Here is a 17744-nt window from a genome sequence, read left to right as displayed (position 1 = left end):
TGACCCCATATTGGAAACTAGACCCCCCAAGGAACTTATCTAGATGTGCTGTGAGAACTTTGAACCCCCAAGTGTTTCACTACAGTTTATAACGCAGAGCCGTGAAAATAAAAATTATTTTTTTTTTTCACAAAAATGATTTTTTAGCCCCCAGTTTTGTATTTTCACAAGGGTATCAGGATAAATTGGACCCTAAAAGTTGTTGTCCAATTTGTCCTGAGTACGCTGATACCCCCTATGTGGGGGGGAACCACTGTTTGGGCGCATGACTGAGCTCGGAAGGGAAGGAGCGCCATTTGGAATGCAGACTTAAATGGATTGGTCTGCAGGCGTCACGTTGCATTTGCAGAGCCCCTGATGTACCCAAATAGTACAAATCCCCCACAAGTGACCCCATATTGGAAACTAGACCTCCCAAGGAACTTATCTAGATGTGTTGTGAGAACTTTGAACCCCCAAGTGTTTCACTACAGTTTACAACGCAGAGCCGTGAAAATAAAACATATTTTTTTTCCCACAAAAATGATTTTTAGCCCCCCAAATTTTTATTTTCCCAAGGATAACAAGAGAACTTGGACCCCAGAAGTTGTTGTTCAATTTGTCCCTAGTACGCTGATACCCCATATGTTGGGGTAAACCCCTTTTTGGACGCACGGGAGAGCTCGGAAGGGAAGGAGCACTGTTTTACTTTTTCAACGCAGAATTGGCTGGAATTGAGATTGGACGCCATGTCGCGTTTGGAGAGCCCCTGATGTGCCTGAACAGTGGAAACTCCCCAATTCTACCTGAAACCCTACCCCTAACCTCACCCCTAACCGTTTACTGAACATTTTCTGACAGTCAGAAGTGCCACGTATATAAGTGCCACGTATATAAGTGCCACGTATTTAAGAGCCACGTGTTTAAGAGCCACGTATTTAAGTGCCACGTATTTAAGTGCCACGTATTTCAGTGCCACGATATTTCAGTGCCACGTATTTCAGTGCCACGTATTTCAGTGCCACGTATTTCAGGCACTGAAAAATACGTGGCACGTAAATACTTCAGTGCCACGATATTTCAGTGCCACGATATTTCAGTGCCACGTATTTCAGTGCCACGTATTTCAGTGCCACGTATTTCAGGCACTGAAAAATACGTGGCACGTAAATACGTGGCACGTAAATACGTGGCACTTAAATACGTGGCACTTAAATACGTGGCACTTAAATACGTGGCCACTGAAATATCGTGGCACTTATATACGTATATACGTATATAAACGTATATTTCAGTGCCACGTATTTCAGTGCCACGTATTTCAGGTTAGGGGTAGGGTTAAGGGTAGGGTTAGGGTTTTTTGTTTTTTTCTTGTTTTCTTGTGTTTTTCTATAAAAACGCATGCGTTTTACCGCGTTTACATGCATTTTTTCACACATGCGGTTTTTTTAAAAAACGCATGCAGATAAAAACGCAAGTGTGAAACCAGACTAAAAGACGCTTTTTATAGCAAAAAAGTTTTTGCGTCTCCACATTTTGAGACCTAGAATTTTTCCACATTTTGGTCTACAGAGTCATGTGAGGTCTTGTTTTTTGCGGGACGAGTTGACGTTTTTATTGGTAACATTTTCGGACACGTGACCATTTTTTATCACTTTTTATTCCGATTTTTGTGAGGCAGAATAACCAAAAACCAGCTATTCATGAATTTATTTTGGGAGAGGCGTTTATACCGTTCTGCGCTTGGTAAAATTGATAAAGCAGTTTTATTCGTCGGGTCAGTACGATTACAGCGATACCTCATTTATATCATTTTTTTATGTTTTGACGCTTTTATACGATAAAAACTATTTTATAGAAAAAATAATTATTTTGGCATCGCTTTATTCTGAGGACTATAACTTTTTTATTTTTTTGCTGATGATGCTGTATTGCGGCTCGTTTTTTGCGGGACAAGATGACGTTTTCAGCGGTAACATGGTTATTTATATCCGTCTTTTTGATCGCGTGTTATTCCACTTTTTGTTCGGCGGTATGGTAATAAAGCGTTGTTTTTTGCCTCGTTTTTTTTTTTTTTTTCTTACGGTGTTTACTGAAGGGGTTAACTAGTGGGCCAGTTTTATAGGTTGGGTCGTTACGGACGCGCCGATACTAAATATGTGTACTTTTATTGTTTTTGTTTGTTTTTTTTAGATAAAGAAATGTATTTATGGGAATAATATGTTTTTTTTTATTATTATTTATTTAGGATTTTTTTTTTTTTTTTTTTACACATGTGGAAATTTTTTTTTTTACTTTTTTACTTTGTCCCAGGGGGGGACATCACAGATCGCAGATCTGATAGTGTGCACAGCACTCTATCAGATCGGCGATCATACTTTCATCGGAGCAGGCTGCACCTTTCATCTGCAGCCTGCTCCGACCCGGAAGTACTCCCTGCAGGACCCGGATACAGCCCCTCGGCCATTTTGGATCCGGGGCCTGCAGGGAGAAGACGTTCGGTACGAGGTGAGTACATCACCTTGTACCGATCGTCTCAGGGAAGCACGCAGGGAGCCCCCTCCCTGCGCGATGCTTCCCTGTACCGCCGGTACACCGCGATCATGTTTGATCGCGGTGTGCCGGGGGTTAATGTGCCGGGGGTGGTCCGTGACCGCTCCTGGCACATAGTGCCGGATGTCAGCTGCGATATGCAGCCGACACTCGGCCGCGATCGGCCGCGCTCCCCCCGTGAGCGCGGCCGATCGCGTATGACGTACTATCCCGTCACCGGGAATTAAGGCCCACCCCACCTCGACGGTATAGTACGTCATATGGGATTAAGGGGTTAAGTATATAATTCCACATGTGTTAATTCATAGTTTTGATGCCTTCAGTGTGAATTTACAATTTTCATAGTCATAAAAATACAGAAAATTTTTTAAATGAGGTGTGTCCAAACTTTTGGTCTGTACTGTGTGTATATATATATATTTCTCAAGCTTGAGAAAGGTTCCTGTTGGGACCAAAACGTTGCCTTCTGGGCTGATTAAAAAGCTCCTTTTTACTACAAACAGTGTGCTGCCTCTAATTGTTCTGGATTTTTATCTATCTATCTATCTATCTATCTATCTATCTATCTATCTATCTGTCTGTCTATACATTATAACATTAGTTTCACTGTCAAAAATTAAAAGTACTTAGTACTGTATACTTTTATTAGGATCCTGTATAATTAAAAGATCATAAAGGATGCCTGCCACTATGTAACATCAGCAATTATCAGTGATCTGTGGAGAAACCCAGCAACAAGTGTTTAATGTGTCTGCAGCACCTCCACAGGAAAAATTAAGTATTACATTTTGCCCTTAATTTGCTAAATGTAATCCAAGCACATGTTGGGTCCTCCAGTGAGATGCTCTTTGTACATTCTGCTCTTCTCACCAGCTAATAAATTTGGCACCTACTATGGGATTCCTACTATAAACTCAAAAATGTATACATCTGTGTAACAATTACATCTTAGCTTCAGGGATCTCAACAATTTTACATTTTTTGACAGTAAATATACAGTTTTTGCCTACAGTATATTTTACTTATTTGGAGGATAAATTCACATTCACCAGATTTTAAGATTTTTATATCTCTCTAGCTAAGTGAGACGTACGGACCTGTCTATACCATCTATATTTCAAACCTTCGGACCATAGTACTGATTGGGTACGATGCCGTGAAGGAAGCATTGGTGGACTGCAGCGACGCATTTAGTGACAGGGGAGACATAGGAGCAGGAGAGATTTTATCTAAAGATTTTGGTAAGTTGATTAAGCAAATTAGCATAATAGCATAAATATGATACTTTACCATGATATTAACCCCTTTCTGCCATCTATCGTACTCTCCCGTCCATGTGCCCTGGGCCTGTCTGACCATGGATGGGATAGTGCGTCATTGGCGATCGTACACGGGTGGTGTGCGGGCGATCGCAGCTGTGTGTCAGCTGATTCTCACAGCTGACATCCGGCACTAAGTGCCAGGAGTGATCACCGATCACTCCTGGCATTTTAACCTCTGTAACACTGCGAACCAACAAGATGGCAGCGTTCCAGTGCCGGCAAAGGCATAGAGAAGCATTGTGCAGGGAGGGGGCTCCCTGCGTGCTTCCCTCAGAATAAAGCGATGTGATCGCGTTGTCCTGAGGCTCCCCTTTCAGACCCCCGACTCCAACATCACTGATCTGATACAGTGCCGTGCGATCTGACTTTATATAGTGATGTCCCATCTTGGGACAATGTACAAAAGTAAAAAATTAGTATTAGCATGTGTAAAAATATATTTTTTTAAATTCCTAATTAAAGAACAAAAATATATTTTTTCCAATAAATACATTTCTTTATGTAAATAAAAAAACAAAACAATAAAAGTACACATATTTAGTATTGCCATGTCTGTAACCACCACTAGCTAACCTGTTATGGACCTGGTGGTTAGGTGCACCTGGAATGACCTGATGGTTAAACTAGAAGACAGGACAAGCTCCGGGAAGTGGGAACTCTGCTGACCGCAAATCCTAATCCTATAACACACACACTAGAAATAGCTGTGGAGCGTACCTAACTCTCCCTAGACGCCTCTTCACAGCCTAAGAGCTAACTACCCCTAAAGATAGGAAAATAAGCCTTACCTTGCCTCAGAGAAATTCCCCAAAGGTAAAGGCAGCCCCCCACATATATTAACTGTGAGTTAAGAGGAAAGTCACAAACACAGGGATGAAACAGGTTTCAGCAAAGAAGGCCAGACTTACTAGATAGACTGAGGATAGGAAAGGGATCTGTGCGGTCAGCACAAAAAACTACAAAAAGCCACGCAGAGTGTGCAAAAAGACCCCCGCACCGACTCACGGTGCGGAGGTGCCACTCTGCAACCCAGAGCTTCCAGCTAGCAAGGCAATATCATATTAGCAAGCTGGACTAGAACTTAGCAAGTACTAAGAAATATATTCAGTACACAATGAACAACAAATGAACTAGCAGGGACTTAGCTTCTGCTGGAGTAGACAGGTTATCAGAAAGATCCGAGAGAGATCTGAACCAGTTCTGATACATTGACAGCTGGAATGGAGTAACGATCTGAGTGGAGTTAAATAGAGAAGCCAGCCTGGCCGCAAACGAGGGCAGCTGAGGAAGCAACCTCAGAACCAGCAGTTCCACTCACAGCCTCCAGAGGGAGTCCACGGACAGAACTCGCCGAAGTATCATTCATGACCACAGGAGGGAGTTCAAGAACGGAATTCACAACACTAACCCCTTTAGTGAACCCCATAAAAAAAGGCAAAAAGCAAAGCTTTATCATCATACGGCTGAACAAAAAGTGGAATAACATGCGATCAAAAAAACGGATATAAATAATCATGGTACCGTTGAAAACTTCATCTTGTCCCTCAAAAAATGAGCTATAATACAATGTCATCATCGAAAAAATAAAAAAAGTTATAGCTCTTAGAATAAAGCAATGCAAAAATAATTATTTTTATATTAAACAGTTTTTACTGTATAAAAGCACCAAAACCTAAAAAAAATAAATGAGGTATCGCTGTAATCGTACTAACCTGAAAAATAAAACTGCTTTATCAATTTTACCACACGCTGAACGATATAAATGTGCCCCCAAAAGAAATTCATGAATTGCTGTTTTTTGTTCATTCTGCCTTCCAAAAATCGTAATAAAAAGCGATCAAAACTTTCATGTGCCCGAAAATAGGACCAATAAAAATGTCAACTCGTCCCACAAAAAACAAGACCTCACATGACTCTGGGCCAAAATATGGAAAAATTATAGCTCTCAAAATGTGGTGATGCAAAAGCTATTTTTTGCAATAAAAAGCATCTTTTAGCGTATGACAGCTGTCAAATATAAAAACCCACTATAAATAGTAAATCTAATTCCCCTTTCTCACCCCCTTAGTTAGGGAAAAATAATAAAATAAAAAAATGGATTTATTTCCATTTTCCCATTAGGGTTAGGGTTGGGGCTAAAGTTAGGGTTAGGGTTGGGGTTGAAGTTAGGGTTAGGGTTGGGTCTAAAGTTAGGGTTAGTGTTGGGGATAATGTTAGGGTAAGTTCACATTTGCATTCGTCGGCTTTGCAGAGGGCTTCGTACTTCCTACGTTAAGCTCTGCACACTTCCACATACTTCTGCATGCGTCCTGCGTACCTATCTTTAACATTGGGTATACAGGACATACGGATGTATGCGGATGCATTGTTTTGATGTTCCCACTGACCGTATGGGAATGCAAAAAGTTGCGTCTTTTGCGGACGGCGGGTGTGTCAAAACAACACATCCGCATTCATCTGCATGTCCTGCGTACCCAATGTTAAAGATAGGTACACAGCATGCATGCAGAAGTATGTGGAAGTAGGTAGAGCTTAACGGAGGAAGTACGCAGCCCTCCGCAAAGCCCCCAAACGCAAATGTGAACTCGGCCTTAGAGTTAGAGTTGGGATTAAAGTTAGGGTTAGGGTTTGAATTAGGGTTACAGTTGGGATTAGGGTTAGGGTTGGGATTAGGGTTAGGGGTGTGTTAGGGTTAGGTTTTTGGTTAGGGTTATGGTTAGGGCTGAGATTAGGGTTAGGGGTGTGTTGAAGTTTGGGTTGGAGTTAGAACTGGGAGGTTTCCACTGTTTAGGCACATCAGGGGCTCTCCAAATACGACATGGAGTCCGATCTCAATTCCAGCCAATTCTGTGTTGAAAAAGTCAAACGATGCTCCTTCCCTTCCTGTGTGCCCAAACTGTGATTTACCCCCACATATAGGGTTTTGACGTACTCAGGACAAATTGGACAACAACTTTTTGGGTCAAATTTCGTCTGATACCCTTGCAAAAATAAAAAATTGTGGGTGAAAAGATGATTTTTGTAAAAAAGTATGATTTTTTATTTTCATGGCTGTACGTTATAAACTTCTGTGAAACACTTGGGGGTTCAAAGTGTTCACCACACATCTATATAAATTCCATAGGGGGTCTAGTTTCCAAAATGGTGTCACTTGTGGGGGGTTTCCACTGTTTAGGCACATCAGGGGCTCTCCAAACGCGACTTAGCGTCCAATCTCAATTCCAGCCAATTTTGCCTTGAAAAGTCAAACGGCGCTCCTTCCTTTTCGAGCTTTGCCATGCACCCAAATAGTGATTTGCCTGCATATATGGGGTATCAGCGTACTCAGGACAAACAGTACAACAAAGTTTGGGGTCCAATTTCTCCTTTTACCCTTGGCAAAAAAAATGGATATGAATTGCATATTTTGTGAAAAAAAGTAAAATGTTCATTTTTTTTAAAAACATTCAAAAAATTCCTGTGAAGCACCTGAAGGGTGAATAAACTTCTTGAATGTGGTTTTGCACATCAAGAGGGGTGCAGTTTTTAGAATGGTGTCACTTTTGGGTATTTTCTATCATATAGACCCCTCAAAGTGACTTCAAATGTGATGTAGTCCCCCCAAAAAATGTTGTTGTAAAAATGAGAAATCGCTGTTTAGATTTTAACCCATATAACTTATTAACAACAAAAAAATGCGGTTCCAAAATTGTGCTGATGCAAAGTAAACATGTGGGAAATGGTACTTATTAAGTACTAGATGGTGGCCCGATTCTAATGCATCGGGTATTCTAGAATATGTATGTACGTTGCGCTGTGAGTGGGGGTTAGATTCCACGCCAATATCGCTGATTGGTCGCGGCCAGCCGGGTGTGGCCGGACTGCGTTTCGCTGATTGGTCGCGGTTGGCGGTGCACGACTAATCTCCAAAGCGATGTTTAAATCCCGCAGCAATATCGCTGATTGGTCGCTGCCGGCCGTGTAGTATATAGCACAGCCACATAGTATATAGCAGCCACGTAGTATATAGCACAGCGATGTAGTATATAACACAGCCCATGCAGTAGATAACACAGCCACATAGTATATTACACAGCCACATAGTATATAGCACAGGCACATAGTACATAACACAGCGATGTAGTATATAGCAGCCACGTAGTAAATACCGTAGCACAGCCCATGTAGTATATAGCACAGTGACGTAACATATAGCAGCCACATAGTATATAACACAGACAGCCACATAGTATATAGCAGTCACATAATATATAGCAGCCACATAGTATATAGCTCAGCCACGTAGCACATAGCACAGCGATGTAGTATATAGCAGACAGGTAGTATATAACACAGCCCACGTAGTATTTAGCACAGCCACGTAGTATATAGCAGCCATGTAGTATATAACACAAACAGCCACGTAGTATATAGCAGTCAAGTAATATATAGCAGCCACGTAATATATAGCAGCCACGTAGTATATAGCACAGCAATGTAATATACAGCAGCCATGTAGTATATAACGCAGACAGCCATGTAGTATATAGCAGCCACATAACATATAGCAGCCACGTAACATATAGCAGCCACGTAGTATATAGCACAGCGACATAATATATAGCAGATATGTAGTATATAACACAGACAGCCAAGTAGTATATAGCAGTCACATAGTATATAGCAGCCACGTAATACATAGCAGCCACGTAGTATATAGCACAGCTACGTAGTATTTAACACAGGCCACATAGTATTTTGCACAGCCACATAGTATATAACACAGGCACGTAGTATATAGCACAGCGATGTAGTATATAGCAGCCCACGTAGTATATAACACAGGCCACATAGTATATTGCACAGCCACATAGTATATAGCACAGGCATATAGTATATAGCACAGCGATGTAGTATATAGCAGCCACGTACTATATAACACAGCCCACGTAGTATATAGCACACCCACGTAGTATATAGCAGCCATGTAGTATATAACACAGACAGCCACGTAGTATATAGCAGTCACGTATTATATAGCAGCCACGTAATATATAGCAGCCACGTAGTATATAGCACAGCCACGTAATATATAGCAGCCACATAGTATAAAACACAGACAGCCACGTAGCATATAGCAGTCACGTAGTATATAGCAGCCACGTAATGTATAGCAGCCACGTAGTATATAGCACAGCCACGTAGTAAATACCACAGCTCACGTGTGGCTGGATCAGTAATGGGAACATACCTCCACTTCCACTCAGACGCTAGCAAGATATAGGTGGGGGACCATTATGGGCTGAAATGATTAAAGATGAGCTAACTGGATCTTTAGATGTTGAAGATGGACTTAAAATCAACTCCCAGACCTGCTGCCAGGTTTTAGAAAACGGTGGTACAGGACAAAGTCTGCATCTTTCAGGAACATCATGGTTGTTCTGCAGGACAATTCTCCATCACAACATGGAAGCCTCCACTGCTCAGCTGCCAGTAAAGACAAAGATGAAAAAATAATGACATGGCCCCTTCCTCACCTGACCTAAACCCTACTGAGACCTTGTGATCTCTCTTAAATGGGATATTTATGGTCTGGGAGAACAATCACTTCTGTGCTATGTCTGGGGGCTGTTGTTGGTGCTACCCAAAAAGATGATATTATTATTGTTAGTGAAAAGAAGGGTTGTTATATTGGTCACTGAGAGTTTTCTTGAAATGTTAGAAATTTATTTTTGTACATTGTGAGCTGCTGAATTATTATTTTCATGTTAGCAGATCAAAATACATAACCAAGTTGGAAAAATGTATGTTTTTTCATTCATAATAATTCTGCACACTATTAGATGTCTGATAATTCTGCACACAGTCTCACTATTACTTTCTTAATTACCGTATATACTTGTGTATAAGCTGAATTTTTCAGCACTTTTTTGTGTTGAAATTGCCCCCCTTGGCTTATAGACAAGACTATTGTCCCAGAGGGATGGCAGGTGAGGGGGAGCAGTGGAGCAGCGGGTGACTGAGGCAGGAGTCGGCGGCTGTGGCTGTAACTGTGCCCGCTAAAGAGAAATTAATATTCATTTCTCTAATAGCGCGCACAGTGACACCCGCAGCCGCCAGCTTCCAGAAGACATCCTACTCACCTCCCTGCACGCCCTGCATCTCTTTGGTTCCGGCGTCCAGCAGCTTTTCCTGTGCCGAGCGATTACTTTGCCCCGCTCATTGAGGTAATGAATATGCACGCGTCTCCACTCCAATAAGCGTGGAGATGCATGCATATTCATTACACTAATGAGCGGGGCAACGTAATCGATCGGCACAGGAAGACCTGCTGGACGCTGGAACCAACGAGGTGAAGGATGAGTAGGATGTTTTCTTTTTCTTTTTGTAATAGGAGCCATAAGAGGAGTCATGCATACCAGGACAGCGATGGCGGAGCCATGCATACAAGGACAACGATGGGGGAGCCATGCATACAAGGATAGGGACGGGGAGCCACGCATACCAGGACAGGGATGAGGGGGAGAATGCATACCCGGCTTATACTCGAGTCAATAAGCTTACCCAGTTTTTCATGGCAAAACTAGATGCCTCGGCTTATACTCGGGTTAAGTTATACTTGAGTAAAAGCGGTATTAAGGTTTCAGGTTTATTAATCTTTTGGATTGACCAACAACACTGAAGTCGTTCAATAAAAAAATAATCAAGAAAAATTCAAATTGGAGAACAATTGTGCTCACAGGTGTGCAGGGCCTGTAACATTTGTCAGAGCATGCTTATCAGTTGGAAACTGTAGCTTGTAGAATGGAGAATGTAAACCAAGAAAACTGACCTTTTTAGCTCCAGCAGCTCTAGCTACTATAATAAGGTCTACTGTGCACATAAAGAATACAAACTTCCACAATCTAGATTTAGAAACTATTTAACCAAATGATTGAACTTACAGGGGTCATTGCAAGCAATGGAGAAAGGTGGAAAATCCTTCGTCGATTTTCCTTAACAACTTTGAGAAATTTCGGAATGGGAAAAAGAAGCATCGAAGAAAGAATCCAAGAAGAGGCCAAATGTCTCACCGAGAAATTTATGAAGGATAAAGGTGGGTGAATAATCATATATTTCACTGGCTATGAACCAGCATTTCTCAATCTGGACCATCACCTCAGAGATTGACAACTTAAAGGGTTGTGCCACCATAAAAAACTCAGCAGAAAAGGAGGAAATAAATAGTTTTGTAAGTTACGTTTATTAAAAATTATACTCCAATCAAAAAATAACAAGGTTTCGTCTTTGAAGCAGGCGCTCTCTGGCATTTTTCCATTCCGTCCTCCCAGTGACTGATCAGCTGGCCAAGCATGCACCGTTCCTGACATCATAAGAGTTCCCCCCAACTGCCCACCTCCAGTGTGTACAACGTGTGCTCCATGTGCTCAACCCACATAGGTCTGACAGCTAGTGCAGGGAGCATATTCCTGAAAGCACGGAAGTGTCAGTGATTCTTCCCCTTGGGTTCCCAGGTCTGACCCCTAGGTGAGATCGTTCTGTTTCACAGAGCTGTGTGAACACAATTGTCGACAAACAATTCCTGTGCACACACATATCTGTAAAGCAGGACTATCTCACCCAGAAGTCAAACTTTTTTGAAACTTCTGGATGGTTGGAAACCCTGGCCCCTAGGAATATGAAAGGTTTCACTGGGAAAACAAAAGATTAGTTATGCTGAAATATACCATTATCGAGCCTTCTTTTTCTCTGTGTCTACAATTAAGAGACTGTTCGAATACTCATTGCAGTATTAGCTCAATGGCTGATCCCCTGATGGGTAGAGATAACTTTACCATGAGCTCACATTACACAACAGACTATAGGTCTGCAGTCCTTCTGTGTAATTTTTGCCATTGACCATATTTTACTATTATATGTATTACATTGTATAGTAATGATTGACCACATGGTTGTATTTCCCTACAGACTATCCAATTAATCCAGTACATATAATGCGACTGGCTGTTTCCAATGTCATTTGCTCCATTGTATTTGGCGAAAGATTTGACTACGACGACAAAAAATTCTTAAACCTCATTTCACTTTTTAATGAAATTGCAGAGCAGTTCAACAGCAGCACAGGACAGGTAAATAATTGTATGCTACCAACTACAACCAAACTCTATGTGGTCCTATTCTGCAGTCATATTCCATTCTGTCAGACCTCCATATCGATAGCTTGATAAAAAATAGGGGACAAATAACAGGGATCATGGCGCCCAAATCAACAAGACTGTCATTTTTTACAGGGATCTTTATGATGAAACAGAGTGGAGTCCAAGGCACTTGATTACTTAAGAGGGGCACACCTCTTAATGCATCAAGTGAGGCACAAGGTTGCATGTACCTCCATGTCCACCTTGCAACAAAGCTTATTCCAGATAGAGACCATACTAAGATTTGTGGCATAAGTAACGCTAAGATGCATCATAAATTGGATGAGACAGGGTTGTCTTGCTCCATCATGCCGCACTCCCAGGTTTGCTGAGTTTGTCAGAACTTGGAAAAACTGGTCTTTGTTCAAAAAATTGGGTCTTTTTAAAGCTTTTTATGCCAGAATTCTGTCATGAAAGTTTTGCTGAAGTGAGGCCATGGGCCATTTGTAGTCTGAAATCATGGAGACATGTATCATTTTTAAGTGTAGATTCACTGAATCATCAGTAACATCTTTTCAAAAAGTAGGGCATAGAATTTAAATATGACACTGACGTAACAAAATAATAGTAAAATCATGTTTTTCTATCACTTCTTCCCTTAATAAGCTCCTCATCATGTTCCCAAGAATATTGTCCTACATTCCTGGTCCTCATCGGAGGATCATTAAAAATATGAATAATTTGAAACAATTTATTAAGGAGATGACAGAGACACATCGAGCCACCCTGGATGAAAACTGCCCTCGCGACTTCATAGATTGCTTTCTCATGAAGATGGAAGAGGTACGTTTCTTGATAATGTTAGATATTTTGAGATTTGAAGGAAATTAAAATTCAATTAGCTTTGAAAAACGGCACTGAAATAAATGTGAATGGATTGATCTTCAGAGAATTGAACTTGAGTCAAATTTCCTGAAATATGCAGAAACTCACAAGTTCAAATCCAAACATGCAAAATTGCCATTTAACACACTGTTGAAGGCTTAGAAAATGGAATAATATCAGGTGCATCAACACAGGCTTCCCGTTAATGTCCTTCAACTATCACATTACTTAATTCAGCCAATGAGGAAGGTTATCACGGCTAGTATAGAATATGGGGGGAGGCCAGAAAGCACAATATTCGGTCTGTACTGTGTAGGGATAGGAGGTCAGAGAGCACAGCTTTTTCCACAAATGGATAAAAAAAATATCTAATCTGAATGTGATGTACTAATTCAGTGCTCAAGTACCGTATATACTTGAGTATAAGCCGACCCAAGTATAAGCCGAGGCACCTACTTTTGCCACGGAAAACTAGGTAAGCTTATTGACTCGAGTATAAGTCGGGTATGCATTGTCCCCTCATCCCTGTCCTGCTATGCATGGCTCCCCTTTCCTTGTCATTGTATGCATGCCTCCCCATCCCTGTCTGCATGCCTCCCCTGTCCCTTTCATTGTATGCATGCCTCCCCCTTCCCTATCCTGGTATGAATGCCTCCCCATCCCTGTCTCTGTCTGCTTGCCTCCCTGTTCCTTCCCTGTATGAATGCCTCCCCGTTCCTTCCCTGTATGCATGCCTCCCCTGTTCAGTCCCTGTATGCATGCCTCCCCTTTCCCAGTCCTGGTATGAATGCCTCCCCCGTTCTGTCTCTGTATGCATGCCTCCCCTGTTTGGTCCTTGTATGCATGTTTCCTATTGAAAAAAAAACCAAAAACATCATACTAACCTACCGGCGCACCCTCGGTGCTGGCACTGCATCTCGTTCCAGCCGCCGGCGCCTGCCTGCAGCTCTTCCTGTGCTCAGTGGTCACGTTATACCGCTCATTAAGGTGATGAATATGCGCTCCACGCCTATAGGAGTGGAGACATGTCCATATTCATCACCTTAATAAGCAGAAACACGTGACTGCTGAGCACTGGAAGAGCTGCAGGCAGGCGCCGGCGGCTGGAACGAGATGCAGTGCCAGCACCGAGGGCGAGCAGGTAGGTGAGTATGATGTGTGCGCTGGCTCCTGGCACCCGCTGCTTCACAGCCCCCCTCCCCCACCGGCTTTCTGTACCGTGATTTGTGTATAAGCCGAGAGGGGCGTTTTCATCACAAAAAAAAATGTGCTGAAAAACTCGACTTATACACAAGTTTTTAATGTAAATTAAAAGTGTGATTTGGAGTGCTAGTGATATACAGTGAAGTGCTGGACCTGTATTCAGTGTGACTGCGAATTGATTGATATGTGATAATCTGTAGTAACAGAACCTTGATCAAAGGCTTTCTTTTAATTCTTTACCTTCTGTAAAATAGGGCAATATGAAACCCCACAGTGTTATTTTTGATACTAATAGAAAATACTGCATCCATAGCTTGTGAGTCATAGAAAGTGTGATTCTTGCAAAGTAAGATGGGCAAGCCACATTTTTTACATCCTAAAGAAAAATCTCTAATATGCGAATTGTGCAAAAAAATATTTTGTATACTTTGTTGCTGTAATAGTTCAATATTAGACTGGTACATATCACTCAAATACAGCAGTTAGTTACCACCGGTTACCATCTGTTTTTTCCTAGAGAGAAAGATTGAGGTCACTTGGACATTACTAAGGCTTTATAAACCTCAAAATACAGTTCAAAACAGTCCTATCAGATGTCACAGTTTTATACACGTTTTCTGGGCAATTAGAGGCTTTTTAGTGTCATGATTCACAGAAAATATATTCACCATGAATCAAACCTTTCTGCAAAATTCTGAAATCAATAACTTTTTTAATTTTCCGTCAATATGGCCATATGAGGGCTTATTTTTTGCAAAACAAGTTATACTTTTGAACGACATCATTGGTTTTAGCATGTTGTGTACTAGAAAGCAGGAAAAACATTCCAAGTGCGGTGAAATTGCAAAAAAAGTGCAGCCCCACACTTGTTTTTTGTTTGGCTTTTTTGCTAGGTTCACTAAATACTAAAACCGACCTGCCATTATGATTTTCCAGGTCAGTACGAGTTCATAGACACCTAATATGACTAGGTTATTTTTTTTCTAAGTGGTGAAAAAAAATTCCAAGCTTTGCTAAAAAAAAAAACTAAAAAAAAAATTGTGCCATTTTCCGATACTCGTAGCGTCTCCATTTTTCATGATCTGGGGTCGGGGTGAGGGCTTATTTTTTGCGTGCCGAGCTGGCATTTTTATTGATACAATTTCGGTGCAGATATGTTCTTTTGATCGCCCGTTATTGCATTTTAATGCAATGTCGCGGCGACCAAAAAAACGTAATTCTGGCGCTTTGAATTTTTTTCTCGCTATGCTGTTTAGCGATCAGGTTAATGCTTTTTTTTATTGATAGATCGGGCGATTCTGAATGCGGCAATACCAAATATGTGTAGGTTTGATTTTTTTTTATTATTGATTTATTTTGAATGGGGCGAAAGGGGGGTGATTTAAACTTTTATATTTTTTTTATTTTTTTCACATTTTTTTACTTTTGCCATGCTTCAATAGCCTCCATGGGAGGCTAGAAGCTGGCACAATGTGATCGGCTCTGCTACATAGCAGCGATAATCAGATCGCTGCTATGCAGCAGAAATGCAGGTGTGCTATGAGCGCCGACCACAGGGTGGGGCTCACAGCTACTGGGAATCAGTAACCATAGAGGTCTCAAGGACCTCTATGGTTACTCTGCAGAAGCCGATCATGTGACGGGGGTCGGCGATGCGCTCATTTCCGGCCGCCCGGCCGGAAGCGCCGGTTAAATGCCGCTGTCTGCGTTTGACAGCGGCATTTAACTAGTTAATAGTGGCAGGTGAATCGCGATTTTATCTGCCGCTATTGTGGGCACATGTCAGCTGTTCAAAACAGCTGACATATCCCGGCTTTGATGCGGGTTCACCGCCGGAGCCCTGCATCAAAGCACGGTATCTGACCTCGGACGTACTATCCCGTCCGAGGTCAGAAAGGGTTAAAATAATGGTGAGTTTTATTTATTTTTTGTAGGAAAAAAAGAATCAAGATACAGAATTTCGTGAGGAGAATCTACAGGCAACAATAACAGACTTATTCGGTGCTGGAACAGAGACGACAAGTTTGACTCTGAGATATGGTTTTCTTATACTCATGAAATATCCAGAAATACAAGGTAATAATTTTAATGTATTTTTATATAATTTAATAAAGTCCTCTCATAGCATCATGGCAAGAGTAGTGGTAGCACTTTTGAATTGCCCATCAGGGTACCTGGTAACTTTGGGGATCTAGTTAAAGATTTTGCATTGGAGCCTAGGAGTTTCATATTGAAAATTTAAATATTATCTGTGTTTCATTTGCTTAATAAAAGAACATAAATATGATGCTGAGTCATTTCACACAGACAAGACATGAGTTGGGATAGTCAAGGATCTGAGGTAAAAATCCAAGAGGATACGTCGTAAACACAGGCTGCTCACTTTCCCCAGTCCCACACGCCCGGTGCCTCGGGGTGATCCTCGACTCTGCCCTCTCTTTCAAGCCACATATCCAAGCCCTTGCCTCCTCCTGCCGTCTCAAACTCAAAAATATTTCCCGGATCTGCGCTGTTGTGAATTCCGCTCTTGGCCTCCCTCCGGTGGTTGTGAGTAGCACTTTTGTGAGTTCTGCTCTTGGGCTCCCTCCTGTGGTTTTGAGTGGTATAGCTGCTTCTTGGATTTAGCATTAGCAGCTGCTTCCACTGATCTTCTTTCTGGCTCGGCTATTTTAGTCTGGCCATAGCCCTCAATCAATGCCAGTTGTCAATTGTTCCTGCTTGGAGCCACTGCTCTTTTGGATTTCCCTGACACTCTGTCCAGTTCAGCAAAGATAAGTCCTTGCTTGTCCTTTTGCAGTCCATTTGTTGTGGACTTTATTGTTCAGCACATTCTATGTTTTGCTCATTTGTCCAGCTTATCAGTATGGATCTATTTAGCTAAGCTGGAAGCTCTGGGCTGAAGATTTTGCCCTCCACACTTTTAGTCAGGTGTGGAGATTTTTGCATATTTCTGCGGTGGACTTTTTCTAGTTTTTATTACTGACCGCACAGTGTTCTTTCCTTACTATGTATATAGCTAGAAGTGGCCTCCTTTGCTAAATCTTGTTTCATACTACGTATGTCATTTCCTTCTCCTCTCACAGTCAATATTTGTGGGGGGCTATCCTATCCTTTGGGGATTTTCTCTGAGGCAAGATAGCTTTCCTGTTTCTTCCTTTAGGGGTAGCTAGTTCTCCGGCTGTGATGAGGTGTCCAAGGAGTGACAGGAACATCCCACGGCTACTTCTAGTGTTGTGTTAAGATCAGGAACTGTGGTCTGTATAGTTACCACCTGCTCAGAGCTAGTCGCATGTCGCTCCTAAATTACCAGTCCATAACAGTACAACTGGCCTAAAATGATTTGAATGCATCTCAAAAGAAGGAACAGAAAAAGAGTTCTGAGGCATTTTTTTTTCTTTAGTCTGTTTTGTCTTTTTCCTTCCTCTTAATCTCTGGGTGGATTTGGGCGCGGACATGCATGTTCAGGGTCTGTTTTCTCTTGTGGATCAGCTTGCTGCAAGAGTTCAGAGTATCCAAGATTATGTTGTTCAGACTCCAGCCTTAGAGACTAGAATTCCTACTCCAGATTTTTTTTACGGGGATAGATCTAAGTTTTTGAACTTTAAAAATAACTGCAAATTGTTTTTTGCTCTGAAACCCCGTTCCTCTGGTGACCCCACTCAGCAAGTTAAAATAGTTATTTCTC

General features: G+C 41.7%; 1 protein-coding gene across 1 annotated transcript in view; it reads left to right on the top strand.

The window, feature by feature from the left end:
- The window catches only part of LOC143805906 (cytochrome P450 2C23-like), a 67914-nt gene that overhangs the window by 8319 nt on the left and 41851 nt on the right, over positions 1–17744 (top strand). The window contains exons 2-6 of the mRNA XM_077285660.1: positions 3611–3773; positions 10780–10929; positions 11802–11962; positions 12638–12814; positions 15994–16135. Of these exons, the coding sequence (XP_077141775.1) occupies positions 3611–3773; positions 10780–10929; positions 11802–11962; positions 12638–12814; positions 15994–16135 (793 nt within the window). The remainder of the gene's footprint in view (positions 1–3610; positions 3774–10779; positions 10930–11801; positions 11963–12637; positions 12815–15993; positions 16136–17744) is intronic.

The sequence above is a fragment of the Ranitomeya variabilis genome, chromosome 2 (assembly GCF_051348905.1).
Source record: "Ranitomeya variabilis isolate aRanVar5 chromosome 2, aRanVar5.hap1, whole genome shotgun sequence".
Taxonomy (NCBI): domain Eukaryota; kingdom Metazoa; phylum Chordata; class Amphibia; order Anura; family Dendrobatidae; genus Ranitomeya; species Ranitomeya variabilis.
The sequence above is the reverse complement of the archived record's forward strand: the minus strand, read 5'-3'. Positions and strand labels throughout refer to the sequence as shown.